The 25,359-nt window shown below is 30.5% G+C and overlaps 2 protein-coding genes across 2 annotated transcripts in view; one reads left to right on the top strand and one right to left on the bottom strand.

Annotated features, from left to right (window-relative positions):
* LOC132751739 (EF-hand calcium-binding domain-containing protein 6-like) overlaps positions 1-5,622 on the bottom strand; it is a 53,698-nt gene extending 48,076 nt beyond the window's left edge. Inside the window, exons 1-3 of the mRNA XM_060741953.1 lie at positions 5,497-5,622; positions 4,249-4,377; positions 2,076-2,185 (exon numbers count right to left, since the gene is read on the bottom strand). Coding sequence (XP_060597936.1) covers positions 2,076-2,185; positions 4,249-4,372 — 234 coding nt within the window. The 5' untranslated portion in view covers positions 4,373-4,377; positions 5,497-5,622. The remainder of the gene's footprint in view (positions 1-2,075; positions 2,186-4,248; positions 4,378-5,496) is intronic.
* A 7,007-nt stretch (positions 5,623-12,629) lies between these two features.
* Positions 12,630-19,358, top strand: LOC132751740 (sorting nexin-12-like). The gene is made up of 3 exons (XM_060741954.1): positions 12,630-12,830; positions 18,265-18,360; positions 19,262-19,358. The coding sequence occupies exons 1-3, from the start codon at positions 12,666-12,668 to the stop codon at positions 19,322-19,324; spliced, it is 324 nt and encodes a 107-aa protein (XP_060597937.1). The 5' UTR covers positions 12,630-12,665; the 3' UTR covers positions 19,325-19,358.
* Positions 19,359-25,359: the final 6,001 nt, after the last annotated feature.

Here is a 25,359-nt window from a genome sequence, read left to right as displayed (position 1 = left end):
AACATGGGTTCTGCACATCCCCTTGATGAAGTGAACATTTGAACCAAGTTTGAAGAAAATCTTTCAATAAGTGTAGGACTTACAGAGCGGACACGACATATTGTGTAATATTTGATTGTTTGATTTGACCTTCAATTGTGACCTTGACCTTAAGATGACACATGGGCAACATAAGTTCTGCACATCCCCTTGTTGAGGTGAACATTTGAACCAAGTTTGAAGAAAATCTTTCAATTATTGTAGGACTTACAGAGCGGACACGACATACTGTCTAATATATGATTGTGTTTGATATTTGACCTTCAATTGTGACCTTGACCTTGAGCTGACACATGGGCAACATGGGTTCTGCACATCCCCTTGCTGAGGTGAACATTTGAGCCAAGTTTGAAGAAAATCCTTCAAGTGGTATAGGAGTTATAGAGCGGACACGAAAATGGAGACGGACCGACCGACCGACCGACTGACCGACCGACCAACGCGACAAAGCGAATCCATTATAGCCCCCCCCCCACATTTTGTGGTGGGGGTATAATTATAATATTACAAAGCAGGGTCAAGGTAACTATTGAATTTTGTTTTATTTACATTTATATGCTTTTTAACTCAATTATTTAAATTATTAGCAAATTGTTTTGTTTCTTATACAGTGCTAGTGTTATCCATTTATTTGAAAATATTGGTAAACAGTATGAAGCCACTGATACAAGTAGAACTTTACCCCTAAAGTGCTGGAACTGAAAGTGTTAAGCCTTTGCCACAATTATAGAGCCAGGCCAGTCTGCACAACCATGTAGTCTGACCAGGCACTATACTGTTGGCTGACAAACTTAAAATATTCAAGTTGATATCAATATAATTGATTATGGACAGTCCTAAAATGGAAGTGGGACAAGTCCGCATGTTCAGGGTTAAGATAATTATCTAACTTGTCCATACCTTTTAAAAAAAGATAAAAAGGTTAATAATTAGGGAAAATAGCTGCAATAATGAAGTTATTATCAAAGATTGGTAACTAATTGTGTAAGTTATAAAACAATTATAACAGGTAGAACTAAAGTTATATCTAACTTGCTTAAATATGTTAACTTTGTATGGACAGACAAACAGCCGAATGGTAAGAAGGTTAAATTGGCCAGTACTGTGCACCGGTGCATATGAAAAACGGTACTTAAATTTAAAATATGGAATATGGGTTAATGAGTAATAATAGAGTAGCTTAAATCTCTTGTAATTTTACTTCATTACTTGTGCCACTTAAATTCTCGTTTTTCACATTCATATTAAAACTGTTACATTAAGGTTAAGATTAATGCCTTTTATGTAATTAAACTTGACAAATCTAATATGTTATTGTAACTTTAACTTCTCAAGAAAAAGAACAATGATAATAATACACTGTAATGATATTTTAGAAACATTTAAGAAAATTTAGCAGCAATACAAATTGGCATGTATCTCCATCTATTAACATCCAGGCTAGTCTGTACATTCATGCACTCTGACCTGTAGACACAACTGTTATCTTATCAGTTTTATATATTTATCTTGAATTCCCTTTAATCAACAGTTCAATGCAGGACAAGTTTCTAACTCCAATCATTTTTAAAAGTAATCGAACTACATATACTGTAGACTCTTTAAAGCATTATGCCTCCAGATTCATGCATATTTTCATGAAAATTTTGAAAATGTATTTATAAGTAAAATTTGTGAAGTAAACAAATAAAAGTAATTTACACATTATAAATGGCACTTATAATCCATGTAAATTACCAAAAAGAGGTCAAAATATGCAAAAATAGCCCTTAATACTGCATTAGTCATGCAGTAAAAAGTGGTGGTAAATACTGCCAAATCAGTCATTAATTGCACATAACATGTAAATTATTACTTCAATCTCTTTAATTTCTCAAAATCTTAGCATATTTTTCTCAAGTTTGATTTTATTGAATATATTTTAGCTCATCTGGAGGCATGTAGCTTTAAATGAACAATGGAATGTTGCAAATTCAATGCAAGATATATCTTGTACAGGTAGCATATCAATGTGGAAAATAATCAAAGAGTATTACCTGTATGATGCTGTCAGACTTGGCCCTCACCTTCTCTCTCAGCAAGGCTTCTATCTCTATACTAGATAAACTAGCATTTGGAGACAGAATACCATTATCTGATGCTGAACCTACAAATACAACAAACAAAAACATGTACACATATTTTCAAATTTGCAGATATATTATCGAGGACTTTTGGGTCAATATCATTGAATATGTGTGGTACTCACAACTTTTTCCAAAGGTTGGCCAAAAGTTTCTAACTTTAAGTTATGCAACAGTCAGGAATGCAAGCTGTTTTTATGTAATGATAATGAAAGAGAAAGTAAAATCTAGGAGGCCATTCCACGCCTGAACACAAGACTGCAAAAATTCACATACATTTTTTTTGTATATTTGTTAGCCAGCCAATATACTGAAAAATCATTTTAATATTTTTTACTGACACACTAGTATCTTATATTTTAAATAGAATAACCATTCTTTATTTTGCTCCATCAATGGTTTTTGACCATTTCCCAAAGTGTTCTATATGTAAGCATATGACACACTTGGTGCCTTAATATCAGAATAAAAACAATATTGCACAAACATGTTTAAAACAGTTTTATATCAATATTTACTTTTTAAACATTCTTCATTGGTTGGGTTTTAAGTCACACTGGCACTTTATAGGTACTTTCCATTTGTACTGGTGGAGGAAGACCATGCTAAGATGCTCCTCTGAGCATTATTTTAGGCATGAGTGGGCACCAGAGTAAATACACCTACATTCCCTTAACTTACTTACATGAAACAGGGATTTTTTTGGCTTATTTTATGGCCATTATTCATGATTATTGGGTCAATTATTCCCAATTGAAAATAGTATATTATTTTCCCAATCCACAGGAAAAATTCCCAATTGGAAGTTACAAAATAAAAATATTGGATAAAAAATTCTAAAATCTTTGAAAATAAAGGCTTTCTCAATGTAATAGTGCTTAAATGTATGAAGATGCCATCCTAAGACAGTGATTGTTTGCTTTCATTTAATCACTGCAAAAATTCAGTCATGCATTTTTATCATTTTTTAACAAAACATCGCTAAAATTCCCAAGTCCATAGGTTATGGGTATGGGTCATATTCCAAAAATCCTGGAAAAAATCCCTTCGAAATAATCGAAAGTCTGTGTCAGTATTCTAACCCACAGCAGTCATGGACAAGTACATGTTGTTTTAAGTCAACAACTTTAACCATTCAGATATAAACATTCTTAAGAGTCTGACAAATTTTCATTTCCATAATGAATTTTTTTGATGCATAATGCTGGAACTGGTAAATAGTTGTATTAAGTTGGTTTTAAATATTGAGTTTTTAGGAGACATACCATTAAATATCTTTTATATGAAAAGAATGTACTGGTCGGAGACCATCAACCGGACACTTTTGGAACATTTTTCCATACAGATTTCATAATTTTTCACCTAGAGACCGAAAAATTTGACACAGTTCAGCTAGGTTCTTCTCCTAACTAACAAACTAGTTTGTTTATTTCTGATTGTATTGACACTTATATCTGAGGCTCGACAAGGAGGGTATCAAAATTACCTAAATTGTCTACACTACAGTACCATGTGTCCGGACAGATATGTACATGACGTGATTTAATTCAGATAAAAGCTTGGGTGTTTTGATTTTTGATTTTTAACATTACATACAATATTTCAGCAACAAATGCTTAAGTTTTGGATATTCTATTATTCACTCTGCAAATGATTATAGCTGGTATATGAGGTCAGGCCTTTCTTTCTTGACCCCCAAATGTAAACGTCAACATTCTTGAAATAGACGTTAAAATAATACCTTTTACGGAGGATGAAATAAATTTATTTACTTAATTTTAGAAGAATCATGCGTTTATTGTTGATAAAAAGTGACTGACAACCACTGGACAAAGAAAATACTAAATTAAGCATTTTCGGGGCCGTCCCGGTTTGGTGGTTGTCCGGTTTTGGTGGTCCCCAACCAGTATAGAGTCTTAGTATAAACAATAACTCCAGAAGTGGCTTATTAAAAACCTTGTTGACAGAGTTTACTTAAAATTAAAACAATGTTATAATATAACTTTACAGAAGGAAACATTATTATCATCAAATTAAAAGATAACTAATAGTAAATACAAAACAAATGTTGAACTGAATTACATACCAACAGAAGATGAACGCCCATTCCTCATTGAATTACGAGAACAGTCTCTTGTTCTTAGTGCAGGACGTGCTGTAAACTGGACCCCTGATGAATCAGGTAGGAAACCAGACATGACAGATGCCATGTTTTCTGAAAACAAGTCAAGAAAACAAATATAGTTTGTTTGTGTATTTTTTTAAACTGTAAAGTTGTAGGACGACTTTGATTCCCCTCCCCTACCCTATAAAAGCCAAGTTGTGTGATGTCATTCCTGTGAACCTTTTATGAATGAATTGCTTGCTGTGGATTAGACCAACTAATTGTACTGCACAACAAGATATTGTGCTATTTTGTGTCTGGGGAAAAAATCTCAGAATCTAGCTTTGGCACATCAATATATTTTGACTACCTGTGGATGACATCATTTCAGCAATATGAATGTAAATGTCAATTAATACAAGGAAAATAATCAAACACTGGCTGCTAATACAGACGGGAATATCTAGCTCTCCACGCTGACCAAGGATGTGTATATGAATCACTCGAATACAACTAGTCCTAAAACATAAGGCGTTTCCGTTAATAGAACGTACACTCTAACGTCTAAACTCTTATCGACTTCTTCATAAGTTCCTTTAGCAAAACAAGCAGCAATTTTGAAGCGCTATATAAACCGTCGTAATTTACTACAAAAACGATATTTTGAGTCAAAAGATATGCAGTCAGTAGACTTAAACATTTTTTATGTTATAGGACAAGAATACACCCAAATAAATGAACAAAACAATTCCCTTCACATATTAAACACAATAATGTAATCAACTACCTTGATGTCAGTCAAACAAGTTTCTATGTGATTTATCATTCCTTTTTCATGATATTTATACACAATTTATTAATACCACTATAGACTACTAATTATGATATTAACTGATTAATTAGTTTACATTATCCACGGGATAATATCCTAAAGTTTTATACATATCCTTGGATCGCGATATAAATGTCCACAATTACTTTATGACATGTTCTTCTTCCTTTAAATATGGGTCCTCAAATGTGCCAATTGGTAATATCAACGATATGATTCTTTTAAGTTTAAAAAACAGCTAGAAGACCACCGATGTAGATCTACATTTACATGATTTAAAAATAAAGAAAACTATCATGAACTTTCCACATTTCCAAACAATTATTTCATGTGGAAATAAGTGACAGTCATTGCAAAATGTAAAACGAACTGTTTTTCAGAAAAACTGGATACCTTACCTTATTGTTTTAAATCCAGAAACACAAATTAAACATCAGTGAAAGGACATCCAGCACCTGTTTCTTGCTTGGTTGCCATGCAAAATAAGACGGACATGTATATAGTTGACTGTATCGCTAAATTTCGTTAAATAAAATCAATAAACCAGTCTACCTAAAAGTTTTAGTCTACCAAAAGACTTTTTAAATACTACAAAGACATGAAAATACTACAAAGATAATTTAAAACACAGTATTGAATATATCTAAATCTTAAATCTACTGTAGTCATTTTTTAAATCTAGGTATTCAATTTATGGAAAATGGTAAATTTGCCAAAACTAGAAAACGTCTTATTGATAAAGCGAAGAATTCAATGTTCTCTTTGATAAAAAAAACTTGAAAATTGTTACCATCTGTAGATCAACAGTTCCACTTGTTTAACACGATAATTGTTCCTATTCTTTGTTATGGCTCTGAAGTTTGGGGAATAGAAAATTTAAAGTGTATGGATCAGTTTCAGCTTAAATTTTACAAAATTATATTTAACCTCAAGCAATGCTAAGTACTCCCAATTGTATATGGTAAACTTAGAGTTACACTGATATCGTTGCAAATATAAAGTAGAAATATTAACTACTGGTGTAAGCTTTTGAATGATAAAGATAAGATTTGTAAAATTTATAATTATAAGACTGCATTCTCTGTATATTTTAGATACAGAACTGAATTACCGTGGCTTTCTTTTGTTGAGGATATTACTTTGGACGAACTTGGTTTATCAAATTATTGGTTAAATAGAGAAAATAAGAATCCCTGAAGAAAGCCCAACACGGCAAAATTGAAAATGTTGCAGGCTTGGATTGATTTAGCCTGTTCATGGACGGTTCTGTCAAGTGCAAACTACCATCCACGCCCCATAGCACCGGCTTAAGCAGAATTTAACATATTTAAACATGAACTGGTACAATTTTTTTTTATGTCAATCTGTACCTAGTCCTAATTTCAAAAGTCATATTTAGTCCCAACTTTGAGATAAGGAACGGTGATGTCCAATCTTTAAACAAATGTTTAAACTACCGTTTATATCAATCAGAATTTGTATTCGAAGATTATTTTAACAGACTTCCTTGGCAACTGTCTTCAGCTTTGTTAAAATTTAGATGTATGAATCATAAAATACTAATTGAGAAAGGTAGATTCCTAAATATAAAGAGAAACTTACGTTTATGTAGTTTATGCGAGTCAAACCAACTGGGTGACGAATTTTACAATCGTTTTTATTGTTCAGACGTTGTTTATAGTAAATGTAAATTTATTAAACCGTATCATTAAAGGTATCCTATTGCATTAAAAATGAAGATCTTATGAATAGTAAAAACAAATCACATTTGAAAAACCTTGCTTTGTTTTGTAAAGAAATAATAACAACATGCAAATAATAAGTATAGTATTGTATCATAAGTCTCCTAGAACATTTTGTTAATGAAGCATAAATTTCGGTTATTATTAAGAATCTAATCATATCTTTATATTATTTGATGGGTACAATATAATTGTCACTCACTACCTGTTTTTATTTATATTTTTTGTTTTCCGGTTGTTACAAGTTCACAATTTTGTATTTTATGTCACATGTTCTTATGAACCATAACAGTATTGATTAAAATCTTGAAAAATATAAGGTTTTATGTACATTTTTCCGTGTTCCGGTTGTTACATTTTCACAATTTTGTATTTTATGCCACATGTTCTTATGAACCATGACAGCTTTTCATGAATCTTGAAATCTTGAAGATTAATCAACATATTCTTTACTGAAAAAAATGTGTTATCAACATAATAAAGACACATGTATATCAAGTAGTAATTTAATAATGACCACAACGTCCAGAACGTACAGTTTTTTGGTCAGTTATGTCGGCTTTCTAACCGATATTTAGCAAAGAATGTGTTTAACAAAGACTCATTAGATTTATGAAGTTTGATGCTTGTTATCTGGGATTCATTCCTGATATATTCAGACTCTTGCAAAAGTATAATCTGTCTCATGTACTCCAGATCTATCTAAATGAAGGGACATTTCCTTCAAAATATGTGTGGAAGCAAACATTGTTACAATATGTAATTAACCCTGATGTTCAAAACAGATATCTAAGACTTGTAGAACAGGATGAATTTGCGTTATTGTGCGAAATCTTGAAATCGAACAGTCACTGCTTATTATGGCAAACTGCTAGAGGAAATTCATATATGACAATGCTCTGTAAAAAAATTGATAGCTATCACTGGAAAAATATACTCTGCGAATTATTTACAGACGTGTTCAAAATGTTCATGTGTGTCAGATAATATTATTGTACATTTTATTATGTTCTGTAATGCAAATGAAAATTTACGGAGTGCCATGTTAAATCGTTTCATCACAGTGTTTGGGCTACGTCTATTCGCAAATCTAAGGTCGCAGAGCCCTCGTGAACAATGTATTACTTTGCTCAGATCGGCAATAATGATATGTAATAACGCTTTCTTGAATTGTTGGCTAGTGAGGTATATCAATGCCAATGTACCCCAAACATTAACTTAGGTTCTATAGTGAAATTATGTGACAGTCTATAATATATTATATTTTGGGTATGTTGTAATTGCAAATTGTACTTTTAGGTTTGTCCTCTATTTGCCTTAAGTCTCAAACTTAGTTTGTAGTTATGCAATTTTTGTTCTTATAATGTTAGAGTTTACAATGTGCTATGGGTGCACACATGTAGTCTGATTTATTTTTGCGTCTGTATTGTTATGCCTTAAAATTAACGATGTATGTTTATATAAACTTAAATGTCATTGTCACAATCACATAAAACGATCTTGCATTTATGATTTTGCTATATTAAGTTTTTTCTGATAAATATTATGTTTGTGGAATTTTTTTCATATAAAGAACCATCTCAGACATCCCATCCTTTTGCTGTCCAGCTTAATGTTTTCGTTTCGTTCTTAAGCAGGCTGTTGTTAAAGGTATTACTATATTGATGCTATTTTTTTGGTTTCAGTCTATTAAGTTTCGATCAATAATTTCGAAATAGACTGTTCTATCAAATAAAACTTTGCATTTACCACCAAAAAGTAGTGTCTCTTATGTTCTCACTTATCTTCAATATTTTGACTATTATTGTAGAGTTATATTAAATGTTACCTTGGTATAGGTAGCACAAATGTAACTAAATAAATATTCTACTAATTAATGAAATCTTACTTCAGTCCGTAGTCTTTGGCCTCTTTACAGACACTAAATATTTGCATTTGTTAAATATGTGTACGTGTTATCAAAATGCATTTGTGAACTCTAAAAAATTAGTACAATGTTATTGATATTTGACTAGTTTGTTGACATACTACTGTATTATGTTTGTTGAATTGTCATAATTTTGTATATATGTGTGATATTTATATGTATGCTTGTTCTGCTCTTCATTCAATGGAGGAATAAAAGATATAGATACATGTACTGCAACTAATGGATTTACATGTAGGACTTGTAAGATTCATGTGAGATTCTAATTATCACCTGGTTTATTATTTGTAATAAAAGTAGCAAATTGTAAACGAAATGCTATTATTTCTTTCATACAAAATAATAATTCACCATATCTGTATCTAGTTTGTACTTTATTCATAATAGAGAATCTATGTATTTTTTTCTATATGTTAAAATAAAATATCAGCCGTATTAATTTACTATTGTTCTTTCCCAGTTACATTTCCGTGTGGCCATGATTTGTAACACAATATACAAAGTTTAACAACTACTTGTGACAAAGCTTTGTTGTTCTTTAATGTGCTTCTATTTGTGTTTATTATTTAAGCAACCATCAATAATTTGACATTGACAGTATCAGAATGATATGAAAAACGACTCTATACGAAAATAATGTCTGTATAAAATAATATCTATAACAGTGTATAAATATATCTGTATAATAACAAAATCTGTAAAAAATAAGAAGTCTATATGAAAATAAGATATGATTCGTGACTGAGAAATCGCCAATAAACACTTTTAATGATGGGCTTTTATAAGTGTGTGTGTGTCAATTACGATAGGTGCGAAAATCCAATAATACAATCATCATAATTATTACCGCAATGATTGCTGCCGACAGTCATGTGCACGTGTCGTATGTAATATCATTTTTTCCCTCTCTCAAAATAATATAGAAAGAACTTGTCCATGCATTATCTAATTAAAGCACTTAAAGCAATAAAGTTTTATACTTTAATCTTTTACTAAATATGGATATTATTTTTATATTACATTTATTTTCAAATATCTTTTATTTTGGTATAAATCATTTTTATATTGATATCTTATTTTCATACTGTGTTCATACTGTGTAATAAATGTCTATACCCCCCCCCCCCTCCACCAAAACAAAAACAAAAACAAACAAAAAAATGAATTGCTGTGAAAGAATAAAATAAGCAGCAGCTTTTCTGATTAAATTTATAAAATATAAAAAAGTATCTTAACTGGTATGCTATATCATATTAATTTTAAATACCAAAATGTACCAGGAATATTTAATGGAAAAAGAAATATTTTTATTTTATTTATTTATTTATAGAGATATAAAGACTGCTAAGTCAGAATATTTTACTAACAAAATAGAGGAAAACAAATTTAATCCTAGCAAACTCTGGCAAAACTTAAAGACTTTGGGATATAAAAATGACAAGAAGAAATCTTCAAATATTGTATTATCAATTAATGGGGAAAACTGCCGTGATGCTGATACTGTTTCAAATTATTTTAACGATTTTTTTACAAGTGTTGCGTCTAAACTTGTTGAGAAATTACCTTCAAGTAAAAAATTGTATGGTTTAGGGTCTGAAAAGCTTTTCAATTTTTATAGTAAAAGAAATCCTGATAGTAATATTTTAAATCTACAACATGTATCTGAAAATTTTGTTTTTAAGGAACTATGCTACTTAAATATTAGTAAAAGCACAGGGTTAGATGGTATTCCTGCCAGATTTTTAAGGATGTTTCTATTGTTTTGAAAATACCAATTACTTACATTATTAATTTATCTTTTTCTGAAGGTAAAGTACCTGATTAAATGAAGTTGACTAGAGTAAAATACTTGATAAGAAAAATAGTGTTCTACAAGTTGGTAATTAAAGGCCAGTCAGTATTTTAAGTGTAGTTTCAATTTTTTTTAGAAAAAGCTACTTATGCTCAACTTGAAACCTTTTTTGGTTTCTAATAATTGATTGTATGAACAGCAGTTTGGTTTTAGAAGGTGTTTTTGTACAGATAGCTGTCTTATACATTTACAAGATGTTATAAGAATTAATACTAGTAAAGGTAAAACACACAGGTATGGTGATGCTTAATGACTTGCAAAAGGCGTTTGACACCGTAGACTATGATATTCTTTGTGGAAAGCTAGAATTAATGGGTGTTCTGTCTATTTCCTGGTTCAGATCATATCTTTCAGAACGTTCACAAATTGTTAATATAGGAAAACATAGTTTACTCTAAATCAAACAGTGTGACATGTGACGTCCCCCAAGGTAGTATTCTAGGGCCGTTGCTTTTTCTGTGCTACGTAAATGATATGATTTTAAGTATTGATAATGATTGCAAGTTAATACTCTATGCAGATGACAGCACTATTTTATTCTCACATAAAGACCCGAATTTCATCTCAGAAAAACTTGGGACAGCCCTAGAAAGCTGTTCAGAATGGCTCGTAGACAATAAGCTGTCACTCCACCTTGGTAAAACAGAATGTATGCTATTTGGCCCCAAAAGAAAATTACAAAAGCAAGAACAATTTACTGTTACATGTAATGGTCATAGCATAAAGGGTACTAATTTAGTCAAGTATCTTGGTCTTTATATCAATAGTGATTTATCTGGGGAAACTATTGTTAATAACGTTATTTCTAAAGTGAATGCCAAGCTCAAGTTTTTATATAGGCAGAGCAGACTTTTAGATACTAAAACAAAACAGCTTTTATGTTCAGCCCTGATTCAGTGTCATTTTGACTACTCTTGTTCCTCTTGGTATGAAGGTATATCAAAACATTTAAAAAGAAAGTTACAAATTACTCAGAATAAGGTATTAAGATTTGTCCAAAACTTACCGCCCAGAACTTCTGTAACAGTGTATGAGTTTGAAAAATTAAATTGGTTAAATGTAGAAAACAGAGTCAAACAGTTAAGACTAAATCATATGTATAAGATTTTTTACAAAAAGAGTCCATCATACCTTAGAGCCGACTTTAGATGTTGTGCTGATGCAAGATTTTACAATACTAGATCAAGCAATTTTAATTTTATTGTCCCCCAGTGTAATTCTGTGATGAAACAGACCTTTTATTATAATGGAATTAAAGACTGGAATGATCTGCCAGAATATATAAAATCCATTAATAATTTTGTGCAATACAAAAAATCTGTTAAAAAAGTACCTACTAGAAAGCTATAAAAGTCTTTCAGAAGATATATATGTGTACAACTAATGTGTTAGGCACTGTGATCAAATATTTCTGTGATAGTAATACTAGGCTTATTTTAAAAAGGGCATACTTTTATAAATATATTTCCTTTTTCAACCTAAATTTTGACCAAAGTTAGTTAGTTTATATTTTTATTTTTTTATCTTGTTTGTTTTTTAGGGGGGGAAAGGGTTAAAATTATGTTAGTTTTTTTTATTTCTATGGACCCCATTGGAAATAAGCATTTAGCTTAATGGGCTATCCATAGGTGCATAGTACCTCTTATTTTTTATGACAAAAGTGTGCTCTTTTATGCTGTTTTATGATCTCATTTTATATATATGATTTATTTATGTTATCTCTTAACTGTATGATTTTATATTATGTATCTTGTGCTATGTTCCTAAAATGTATAAATAAAAAATAAATAAAAAATAAATACTGCAGTACTGTATAGATATGCACGGATTTATATTACAGATTTTATTGTTCACAGATTTTGTTATCATACAGATATATTTTTATACAAATCTTATTGTCGTTAAAGATTTTAAAGACATTTTTTTCATATACCGGGGTTTTGTAATATTCGCTGAATGCTCTTTTCGTGTCATCCTATCATTTCTCGTTTCAACAATGTTTGTACAATTTTTGCAACGTCATCAATACCTGTGTAGGAGGCGAAAATGGCAGGCACTGGGCAAACTGCAACAGCTAGGATTCAACCTAAGAAACAGACGCTTGAGGACGCATATTCTCCTCCTGCAAATTTTTTAGAGATAGATGTATTAGATCCACAAACACACGGCGTAGCCAAAAAACGTTACACAGATTATGAAGTCAGAATTCGGGTAAGAAAATAACAAAGTAGGAAGTATGGGATTTCACATGATTCAACCAAGACCAAATCATGTTAAGTATGTAAAATAAAATGATTATTTAAAAAATCATTGACATATGTCTGTATATCTTGCAAATAATATGAAAAAGGCAAAGCCTCAAAGCGAGCTCGATTTTCTTTTACCGTGAAATAGTATAAAATAATCGTTAAAACTTAAATTTTATTTTACATTTTCCTATTTAAAATTGTCATTCGGTATTATGGTTCCAATTATACAGGGCTCTCAGTAGGGTCAGAATTTCACGAGTCAAAGACTCTTTGGCCAAAATTTTCATGAGTCAAATCATTTTTTTCTAGTGTCATTTGACTACTTGAATCATTTTTATGTTACAAAAATGGCTATATATGAGGTCATTCTTGGAGATTCCAAAGTCTAAATTGACAGAAAAAAATGCCTAATAATAAATGTCTATACCCCCCCCCCTCCACCAAAACAAAAACAAAAACAAACAAAAAAATGAATTGCTGTGAAAGAATAAAATAAGCAGCAGCTTTTCTGATTAAATTTATAAAATATAAAAAAGTATCTTAACTGGTATGCTATATCATATTAATTTTAAATACCAAAATGTACCAGGAATATTTAATGGAAAAAGAAATAACAAATGCACAGGTACTCCAAGTAAATCAAAGACGTAATATAAACCTTGAAAAGCAATCAATAATTGACACCTCAAGTATGTTGTGTAGAGCTATTTTTAGCGCTGTCAAATTGCAGCCACTGAATTGTCACGCTTCAGTGCACAGGCTTTAAACAATTGCCGTGTGTAAAGCATTTTATACACGGCTTATACTGCCTGTTGACATTTTTAATGAGTGTGATTTGAACATATGTAGGATTTGATAGGTAATTAGGGGTGGATTTAAGGTAATTATTATTGCATAGCTGAAAATCCCATGTGGCAAATTGACTCTTGAGCAGATTTTATCACGTGTCAAATTTGTGCATTTCCCGATTTTCACGAGTCAAAACCTGGATCCCCGTGTCAATTGAGAGCCCTGCGATATAAGTGCGCAGGACACCACTCTATGCTTCCGTTTTCAATCATATTAGCTCGGCTTTTATCGTTATCTTGAAATTCGAAAAGTTGTGATGCGTCAATTCGGACAAAAGTTTTCATAACCATTACTATCTAGCAGTACTCGCGTTACTGTATAGCTCGATTTGCGAGCAGGCCCTTTGGGCCAGCTCTTCGAACTCGTTATTAATTTACTTGATGTCTCTTTCTCCAAGGATAGCATAATTTATGATCCTGCGACATAAAATAACCAGACCTAAGAATGTATTATCTTGTAGATTATTGTTTAGCAAATGAACAGTTAACTGAGTTAAACTCAATAAAATTCTATTCATCTCCATATCTAAGCTATTGCTTATATTTAAAAATATGATTAAATTATTAAACAAGATTTTTTTCAAATCTTAGCGAAGTGAACTAGTTGATGCTGTCGCCAAATTTCATGTCACTGTCAGCTACATATTTTGGGGTGTGCAGAGACACATGGCTAATTATAAAATTCTACTGAATCGACTAACGCCTCCCCCTTCCCTAACAACAAAAGTATTTGACAATGTTTTATACATACACAGTTGGTAAAGTTTTATACTTAAGCATAAGGCCGATTCCGTAGCCGCTCGAGTTAGAATTTTAATGAAATAAGTATGTATTATCATGGGCCCGACTTAACTCTCTAGCATTGAAAAACATTATAATGAAACTAAATGGGAACCCTTAGCAACTCGCAAGAAAAACATAAACTTATAACATTTTACAAATTACAAAATAAATAAGAGCTATCACCCAAGTGAGGAATGCCCCCGAAAAGGTTTCTTAAGCATGCAGGTATTATGAAAAGAAGGAGAATTAACTCATTCAACCCTGTACACGGTCTACCACTTAAACCCTACTGATAACTGATAAGCCAACTCCTAGGTACCTTATTGATTTTATCTAAACTGTCTCCCTGAGAGATATTGCACTGTTTTATTGACAGGTCATAAATAATTGGGGGGTGCATTATGTAATTTGCCTCTGGCAATCTCATTTTTAATCCAATCAAGCTGAAATGACACATAAATGTTGGCAATAAAATTACCTAATCAGTGGTGTAACTTCCATCACTATGGCAACATGTTGGACTGATTTATTATCAATAAAATAAAGAAGATTTTCAACATAAAATCAGTTTATTTGTAATAAAAGAACTTTATTTAATAATTTATTGTATAAATTTCTATTAAAACATTTCTATTTAAACAAACAATTTTTAAATCAATTTAGTATTTCTATTGTTTTATAACGATGATTTAGCAAGATCTTATCTATTATTATAAATCCATTGCTAGCATTTTTAAGCACAGAATATTTCTTTTTTTTTTTAAATCAAAAAAAAAAAAAAAAAAAAAAAAAAAAAAACTAACATTGATTTATCATAATAATTTACATGTGTTATATAATATATGGCTCGTGAATGCAGAGGGGTCAGATTTCAAGAATATTTAGTGTTAAGGTGTGGGGCGTGGCCCTTTCCTCCTGTGGTGATAGTAGTGATGTCATCCTGGGGGTCTGCATGCGCTGTGGGGAGGTATCTGACTCCCTCGGTACTGGACCTTGGTGTAGCAGTACTCATGCTATCCAGGTTCGTTAGGTTCAATATTCTTTTAGTCTGATGTCGCTGTATTCATTCTTTTATCAATCGTTCATATATTTTCTGTTGTAAAGTATGACAACAAAACAATGAAAATCATCAATATGCATTTAAAGTAGCTTTTAATATTTATTTATGAGTTTATGTTAAAAGGCACATTATTTCTTACACATTTATATATTGAAGACAATTTTAATGTATGACAATAATATTGTAAAGTGAGTTTTAAGGATCTTTAAGTTATATTGTATTAATATGTAAAAATAATTCCATAATTTATACTTTTAATTAGTTAATGCAAAATATTTTTAATGTTCATAATCCTGTTCATTTATATTGTTTTAGACATATATGATTGATGTAAAGCGCCTTTGAACATTTTAATGAAAAGGGCGCTATATAAATGTGGTATTTATTATATTATTATTATAAAACATTCTTCTCCATAATAATTTAAAAAATATATTGAGAAATTTACTGCTTATTTACAAATTAGAAATGAATACTTTGGAAGCATTATGCAAATAAATAAGTATAGTAATGATACTAATGAGCAAATATAAGTATTATGTTATGGAGCTCATAAAAACAGACAAGAAATGTAACATTTATGGTGCAGAGGTGTATATACATCAGAAATTCATATTCATTGAAAAAAAACTTTTATTTTCCTGTTGTTTTTTTTTAAGAAAATTTCAAAGAAAACAATAAATAATATATCTTTACTACTGGGTCTAAAAATAAGAAAATATTAGCCGGAAAAAATAATCCATATATGAAATATGAATGAAAATTGTTATATGTGTGGATTAATTTTACATAATTTCAAAATTATATATAATAATTATAAAAATTATATATAATAATAATATAATAATAATATAAAAATAATTACAAAACTGTAAGGTATTTACATTTTTGTATTTCTTACATTAGAACAGTTACTCTTATTTTTCTAGAGCTTTCAATTATGTTACTTTTCTTGATAAAAAGGAATGAAAAAAGGTCATCAACTAGACTAAATATTTTTGTAAACAAAATCAAAATTACTGTCTACAAAGTAGCTCAATCAGAAACACAGAAAAGAACAGTTCAAAGAAATCAAAGTCATTTGAATCCGAATCAAGATCTGGATTTGGGCCTGTGAATGGTCTCTTAGGCAATTCTGACCGGTCGTTTGTCTTCCACTGAGAATATTCCACATTTTCGTCCGCACTTTCATTTTCACTTTGACTGTCACTCGATCTATCAGATTGATTCTATCTCACTTTCACTATCGAGACTAATGTCACAATCCGAAATTTGCGCCATTTTCCGTGTCCGTATCAAACATAATGTCAAATAAATTCTTCCGATTTTCCATTTTTTTAACGCAATATAACTTATTTTCAGATAGAGATATTTCGGTAAAATTTTCACTTTCGTATAGGTAAACCTCTATACTATACATATAACGCGTTTCCTGATTGGTCAAAATACCTCAAATCTAAATATAACCCGTCGAAACAACCAATGAAATGCGCCGACATAACTCGTCACGCGGTATACAGTAGTAGTTCAATACGCGACGACTACTCTCGTCATGCGGGATAGCCGATAAATTTTATACGACGACTATACTCGGCGCGCGGTACACGATAACAGATAAAGACGACGACTATACTCGGCGTACGGGTCGAATGAGTTAAAGTAACTAATTTCTGAATATTGTTCTTTGTATTATTGTACCTGTAATCTCTAATTGTGATAGCATGAACCTTCAAAATATAAGTGTGACCTTGACCTTTGAGGTAGGGACGTTACACATCGTCTTGATGTGGTAGACATTTGTGCCAAGTTATTTCAAAATCCCTGAATGTATGACAAAGTTAGTCCAGACATGAATGAAGTGGGGATGGATGGACAGACGGTGCGATTATATTATGCCTCCTCTTCGGGGGCATTAAAACTACATTTGACCAAATTACTTATCAATTATCAAACATAATTCCTGAACAAAGACAAATAGATACCAATTACTTACTGTTGGCCAGTATGTGTGTTTGTGCTTGTAAGGTTTTGATTGTTTATTTTTTTTCTTTTATGCATACATTAGGATATAAAATTGAGATTTGAAATTCTTGCAGCTCTATATTTGGAATAATCAAGATGTCAACAAATTGGATGTTGTTTTTATGGTTTGGGATGCCCAAACCACTTAGGGATAGGAGGAGTCATGTAGAACTTTCCTTGTTTGTTTGTTTGTCATACATTAGTAGACTGACAAAACAGTTGATGCATCTGTGTTTTATGGACACATTTCTAGTTGTTTTTTACCTTGCCTACTTCAACCATACTGTTATATGGTGCTTGAATACTAACAGTTAATTACTAACATCTTAAGTCAGTTAACTGTTCTACCAGTTAGTACAAGTACTCATATTTGTTAACTTGGTCACATGAATCTTAACACAACTTGTTCTGCTCTGTTTAGACAACAATAAAAAAAACCTGTTAATAATTTATTAATACTGGTATTACAGTTTTGAAACCTGTTGATGTGTGGTTCCTGGCACTGTATTGCACAATCTATTGTCATTTTATGCCAAGATTTTCTATCAGGCAATCATCAATAGCATTATCCAGTTAGTGTCAGAAAAAATAAAACACTGCATAAAACCATGAAATTTGTTAATTCCCAATGATATGAAATGCTTAATTTCTGGTTTTTCATAATTTCTTTGTTTATTTTTCAGACAAATTTACCAGTTTTTAAAGTGAAAGAATCAAGTGTTCGAAGAAGATACAGTGATTTTGAATGGTTACGAAATGAATTGGAGCGTGACAGTAAGGTATGTTGTTGTTATTGGTAATAATGTAATATTATTTTAGATTACTTGAATATTACAGACGGTAAAATTTTCTGAAAGAACTTTTCCAAAATTTTTTTTTTTTGCTTTTAAAAAAAGATATAGTAAACATTAAGAAAGTGAATATCAAACAGTGGTTTTTGGTGGGTCACTACAGATAGGAAACAGATATTGTAATCTATTCTGACATGGTACAATGTATATACATGTAGCAAGCTTATGTTTTGGATTGGGATTGCTTTTGGGTCTCCTAGGGTCAAGGTCACTGTTGCTTAAGAAATAATATATCCCAAACAGTGATTTTATCGCTCAATAACATCACTGTTTGGAGTTAAGATGCGAGGAATTATATCACGAGGGCGTAGCCCGAGTGATATAATGATGCGCATCTGAACGACAAACAGTGATGTTATCAAGCGATAAAATCACCGATTTGGATATATTATTTCGATTCTAACACAACATCAACAAATAAGTGCTGCCGTACCTGTTATTAAGCAAAATTATTGCGCCTGATTTGTTTCCGTACTTATTTTCAGGGCGTTGGATTTTTGGTGGTAACGTCACGTGTATAATGATTACGTCACATGTCTAAATAAAGAACGTCAAACTGTGACTCTGTTGCATAATTACACACACTTTCGGTTCTTCTATGTTCAATAGGGAAAAATGCGGGTCGTGTTAGAATAAGAAATAGATAAATGGTTTCTAGTTTGAAACCTGGTTCTATGGCATAGCCTTGTTTCATGTTTTGTCTGCTAGAATGGCTTTGCATTTTTAAATTTTTTAATCCTTATCCCCCGGTACTAAGGGAATTTTTTTGGGTATTGGGGTTATCTCTTATTAAGAGAAAAAGTAAAAAATAGAATTAATCAAATTGTAGATTGTAGTACCTCCTTTGCCTGGTAAGGCCTTTAAAAGACAGCTGCCATTCCGAGGAGATTGATGGTATTTTTGAGGATGAATTTATAGAAGAAAGAGAAAAGGATTGGAATGTTTTGTCAATAAGTAAGTTAAATAATTGGCTTTTTAGAGTAAATTTTTTGTAACAAAGATATACAAAAAGGGAGGGGAGAACAAATTAGACTTTTTATTGGTTCTGGTCTTTTTCAAACCTTCATCAGGATGCAGTATACATGTTTTTTAGTTTTAATTACTTGCTAAGTTTCACTGTTATGTACATTAAGAATACAATAAATTGCTGTTTTAAATGGCTAAAAAAAATATGATGGTGAGAAATATTGAAGTGACATATTAGTTTGTATTAATTATTAGAGCCTTTTTGCTGTGCACAACATTCAAATGTTTTTTGTAGAAAAAAAAAAACTAGGGCATTCATTTTTCAGAGTAGGTATTATTTTATTGCTCTTCAGGGATCTCTGCTTTTTCATATTTTGACACAAATTTATTTATGCTTTTTACTTGATTACAACAAATTTTGATAAATATATCTTGTATTTTTGCGGGTTGCTGAGTCATCCGTTAGCGCAGAATGAAAAATGTCTACATATGTTTTTTACAAGAACCCAGTAATAGACCAAAAATTATGTTCCTGGAAAAAATCAGAAAAACTTGATTCAATAAAATTCACTTCATTTACAATGTTTTGAACATTTTACTGCATATTTTATTATAACTAAAAATACATCTGTTTCATACAGCCACACAAAATGTTGGCTGGCTTGAGTTATAATTAGATACTATATAAACACATAAAGATGTTACTTATAATTTTATTGTTATATTTTAGTTAACAGCTTTTGTTGTGAAAAACTGTTGATGATTTGAACATGTGACAGTTCTTTGCTATTCAAAGTTAAATTACGAGTTGGCAGTTTTAAAAGAAAAGGGAACTTACATATTTCACCTGATGCAGAAAAATTTTTCTAAAGTTCATGAAACAAAATCTGTATTGCATACTGAATACTAATATTAAAATGAAATGAAATGTTAAAAGTAGTGTTTTTTTGGTGTTTTTTTAATTGGAAAGCATTGGCCAATGTATAATTAACAATATTTTGAAATTAGGCATTAAAATAAGATGGCACCACATGGGCAAATTATGAATTTTAAAAGGTTTTTTTGTATCTATATAAGGGTATGGGGGATAGGCTTTTTATGTCGTAGTTGTCTAAAAAAGGGGGAAACACTGGACATGGTTTTGCATTAACATGTTTGCTATACATGTATGTCTTGATACTTTTTTATAATAAAAAAAGTAAACTAAAAATTCATTTTTGAAAGATAGTTAGCATTGGATACAAAATGTACATGTATTATTGTTTTTAAAGTGCATTGCAGAAATTGCGATTATAATGACAATGTTCAAATATTTAAATTGAAACTTCATAATTTAATTTGATTTTGCTTCATAAAAATGGGCATTTTTTTAAAATTTGAAATATGTTGATGATTGTGTTCTTCAATGTGGTGGAGCCTTTATCAAAATTACATTCTGTTGATGTTTAGTGAACAAACTTAAAACTAAGATGAACTTTTTTATGAACTACAATGTATTGTTATATAACTTTTATTATAACTTCAGAGTAAAGATTTTTAATTTATAAAGAGGTAATATTTTCTTATTGATAAAAGTGTATTTGATTCTGTCATTAAGAAAAAAATGTAAGAAAAGGGGTGGTGAAATTGATTTATTGATATTTTATCATGGGTAGCTAAACCGTCTAAATCTCTAAGATAAACTTGTCCATCTGGACTTAACCATTAATAGCTTTTTAGGGAAAATCTTTACTGGCTGCCTGCTTATCTTGGTCTTAATTGATCAGTTTTAGTAGATTCCACATTCAGGCTTTAGAGTTAAGCAGGAAAGTTTGCATGTTGCGATGAAAGTATTCGTTAACAAGAATTCTCCACGATAAAACTGTCAACAAGGAAAGTCTTGCTTTGAAGCAATAAACAGAAAAAAAAGCATTTTTTTAAAACTTATTGGATTTGTTTCTGTTAATAAAGATTGTATATGCAATAAACGGATTTGAATTTTTTTAAAGTAGATATTTTTTTTCCTTTTTCTGCAGCCTTAGGTAATATGTTAAACACAAATGAATATTCTTTTGTTTTTGTAGAAAGTTTGGTGAAAAATGAACAAGATTTGAATTGGTTCTGTGATAAAAGAGGCTATTTTTTAAAATTTACCATGGAACATTAATTAAAATGTACATATATTGATATAAATGTATAAATATTTTTGCACAGATATAATAAGAATGAATGTTTATATGTTGAATGAGAGAGTTTGATTAATATATTGTATTAATGAATGAATGGATGTTGTTAATTTTGGTGCCATTTTTGATACAAATAAGAATTTGAAAAAGTCAGCAAAATATCACAAGAAACTGAATACCAACATATAACAAAAATAGACACTAAAGTTCTATCAGTGTTAACAAGCTAATCAAAACAAACTTTTTTGTTGTGATTGATTTTGGAAAGTGTGTGTATATTCTTTAAAGTTTGGAGGCCTTTGATTTATGGAAAGTGTGTATATTCTTAAAAGTTTGGGCCTTTCTGGTTGAAATTGTTAAATTTTACCTGTAATCATTTGGTCTTCACTTTTACTTGTCGTGTAGTCCTTGGATATAAAAATTTCTTTTGTATGAGGAAAATATATCAGTTATTTTACAGTGCAGATAGTTTATCTAAGGAGCTTGTCGAAATCATCATGCCACAAATTGAGCATCAAGGGTCTTTTTACATCTGAGCTCTATGTACACCAGAACTGAGCTCTATGTACACCAGAAAACTGAGCTATATGTGACACCAGAAATGAGCCCATATGTACACCAGAACTGAGCTCTATGTACACCAGAACTGAGCTCTATGTACACCAGAAATGAGCTATATGTACACCAGAACTGAGCTATATGTACACCAGAAATGAGCTATATGTACACCAGAACTGAGCTATATGTACACCAGAAATGAGCTATATGTACACCAGAACTGAGCTCTATGTACACCAGAACTTGGGTTCACCAGATAAAAGTGGATAGCGGTTCTATGGATTTATATAGCTTAAGCTTGACAAAAATAAAAAGTCCTGTAATTTTGGGTAAATTTTTATAAAATAAAACTTTTTGCTAAAATGCTGGAAAACCACCCAAACAAGTACTTAAATGGGTTTTAGGGGTTTTCCCCCTACATATTAAAATTGTTTTAAAAACTTTTTTTATATATAAATGAAGTGAAAAATAAAACATTTTCTGTGATTTAAAAAAAAAAAAAGTTTTTTTGAAAGGGTTAAACCCTCAACATAGCAAAAAAATAACCAAATTTCTATGTTTTTGGAAACAGAAAACTTAATAAAATTTCACTGAATTTTTATTGGGTTTCTTTTTGTTGATTTCAAAAGTTTTTGTCATTATTTTGGAAAATTTTGTTTGTTTGATTGGGCCCTTAGAACCCCAAAACATAACTATTTAAATAATATTCATTTTCTTGTTTTTATAAGCAAAATTTTTTGTATTGGAAATAATATATGTTTTTTCTCTTTTATAATAAACCCTTTTTATTTTGTTAAATTGTTTTCTTGTTGATGTTGAATTCAGTGTTAAAATTGGGTTGCATGTCCAATACCAATGAAGGGAGGGAATATTTTTATTGTTGTACCAACGCTTGAAAAAACTCATTTGGTAAATAATGGCAGAAAATAAACCAACACCGATTTTCTTTACTTTATGATCCAAACCAATTCGGCATGCCATAACAAATGCTAATGTTTTATAATATTGGAATAGGGGGTTTTTAAATTTTTTTAAAGAATAATTAGTTGATAAAATAAAGAAAGCTTGCATCTATAAAGGGCCAAAACTTGATTAATCATTTAGAAAATAATTGATTTAAAATAATTTTTTTCAGTTTAACTTACGAAAAAAAAACCAAAAAACACATTGGTTATATAATAGTGTACTTTTTTTTGAAGATTTTCTATTTATTGATGTTACAATAATATGAACAGATTGACTTGGCATTTGCATTATTTAGAATATAACTCAGAAGTAACCTTTTCTTTTGCCAAGTTGGGTGGTATTTAAGCAGGTAGACGATGACAAATCAAAAAGGTAAAAGTAATTTTTGAGATGTGTTTTTAGAATAATTCTTCAGAAGCTGATAGACTCATGGTAAATATGCAGAAATAACACCGTTTTCTTTCTTATGACTCCAACCCCAATCGCATGCATACATGTATGTTTTATATTGTAGGGTTATTTTTATAAAAGATATTAGTTAAAAATAAAGAAAGCTTGCATCTATAAAAGGCCAAAACTTGTTAGATCATTAGAAATTTGTTAGAAATTTTTCAGTTTACTAGGAAAAAAAAACCCAAAACACATTGGTTATATAAGTGTACTTTTTTTTGAAGATTTTCTATTTATTGATGTTACAAATATTATGAACAGATTGACTTGGCATTTGCATTATTTTAGAATATAACTCAGAAGTAACCTTTTCTTTGCAAGTTGGGTGGTATTAGACAGGTCAGACGATGACAAATCAAAAAGGTAAAAGTATTTTTGAGATGATGTTTTAGAAATAATTCTTCAGAAGCTGATAGAAGAACCATTAGACTTGCTTCTCCACATGTAGTGTATCTTTGCTTTTTCTACAATTACTTATAAACCTTATGTTATTAAGCCTGTCAATATTTTGAATTTAAGACTTTTTAAAGAATTAACAAATTAGTACAACCATTTAATATTGAAAGTAAAGGAGTTGTTATGTCAAATTCTTAACTAGAAACTCAGTCAAAAATAAAATGTAAAGAGAAGCTTTAAGTGATATAAGTAACAAATTTTAAGCATAATGTCTGTTGTAAATAAACATAAACGTAAATTCTACAGTTTCTTTGTTACTTTACACTCTTACTTATTTTCTGTAATCACTCCCAGTGGTTTTACTGCCTGTGATTGAGCAATCATGATATCATTTGTACCAGCAGTCAGTGTAAGATTTTTATGATGTCATCTTACTTGACAAGAAATAACTTGTAGCAAGTTTGGTTATTATTGTTGTTATTGTCAGGGGAAGTAACAAGTTTGCATCCTTTAAAGGTTTATGAAGCTACTGTATGATCTTCCATTGTCTGTAAGCAGCAAAATAATGATTCATTATAATGTAACGTAAATGAAAGATGCACAAAAAATAAAATACAATAAACTTGAAAGTTTCAAATGAGGAAAATTGGATCTAACATAAGCACCCTGGTGGCATTTTGCATGACCAAGACGCATAATATTATGAGGTATACGATGGATATCATGCATGGACTGAATGAATTATGAGATTTTTATCTTCTCTTAATCATATGATATATGGGGAATGACCCCCAGAATGGCAGCCAGGGAAGGTAATAATTGCTATATGAAAAGTACATGTATCTAATAGTCCATTCAGCACTGCAAGGATAAGTCTTATTTGCACTTATTGATGAACACAAACCCTAGAGATCCACAAATGAACCAAGACATTAATTCCACGTACAATTAAAAATTAGATGTATTTTGGACTGAAAGTGCGAAATCTACAATATGCTAAGGATGGAACAGATACTGATGTTGAGGGAAATATGTTATGTTTGTGGTCAAAGGAATAAGCCTTAAAATAGCTTCAATATTTTTTTATTATCATTTAATGATAATTACAATGAAAATGTTTTTTTGAAACAAATAACGTAAACAACAACAAGAGGGACCCAGTTAGCCCTGTATTCGCTCACCAGAAAATAAATATATGGTATATTACATTTGTTGTTCACAAGATTTGTTCTGTTTTTGAATTTTCAACTGAGCTAAGAAACTTACACAGGGTTTGTACAGATGTCCAATGCTTAAATTAAAGCAATTTTTAAACACTTTTTCAAGAAGTGTAATCAAATTCAAGGTCTTTTAAGCACATTATGTCATTTAAAGTACCTTTAAGTGTAACAACGTTGTTAGAACGTCATTATTAATGAGCATAATA

Source organism: Ruditapes philippinarum, unplaced genomic scaffold (assembly GCF_026571515.1).
Source record: "Ruditapes philippinarum isolate M1 unplaced genomic scaffold, ASM2657151v2 ctg76_1_1_1_1, whole genome shotgun sequence".
Taxonomy (NCBI): domain Eukaryota; kingdom Metazoa; phylum Mollusca; class Bivalvia; order Venerida; family Veneridae; genus Ruditapes; species Ruditapes philippinarum.
Note: the sequence above shows the minus strand (reverse complement) of the source record. Positions and strands in the feature narration are given on the sequence as shown.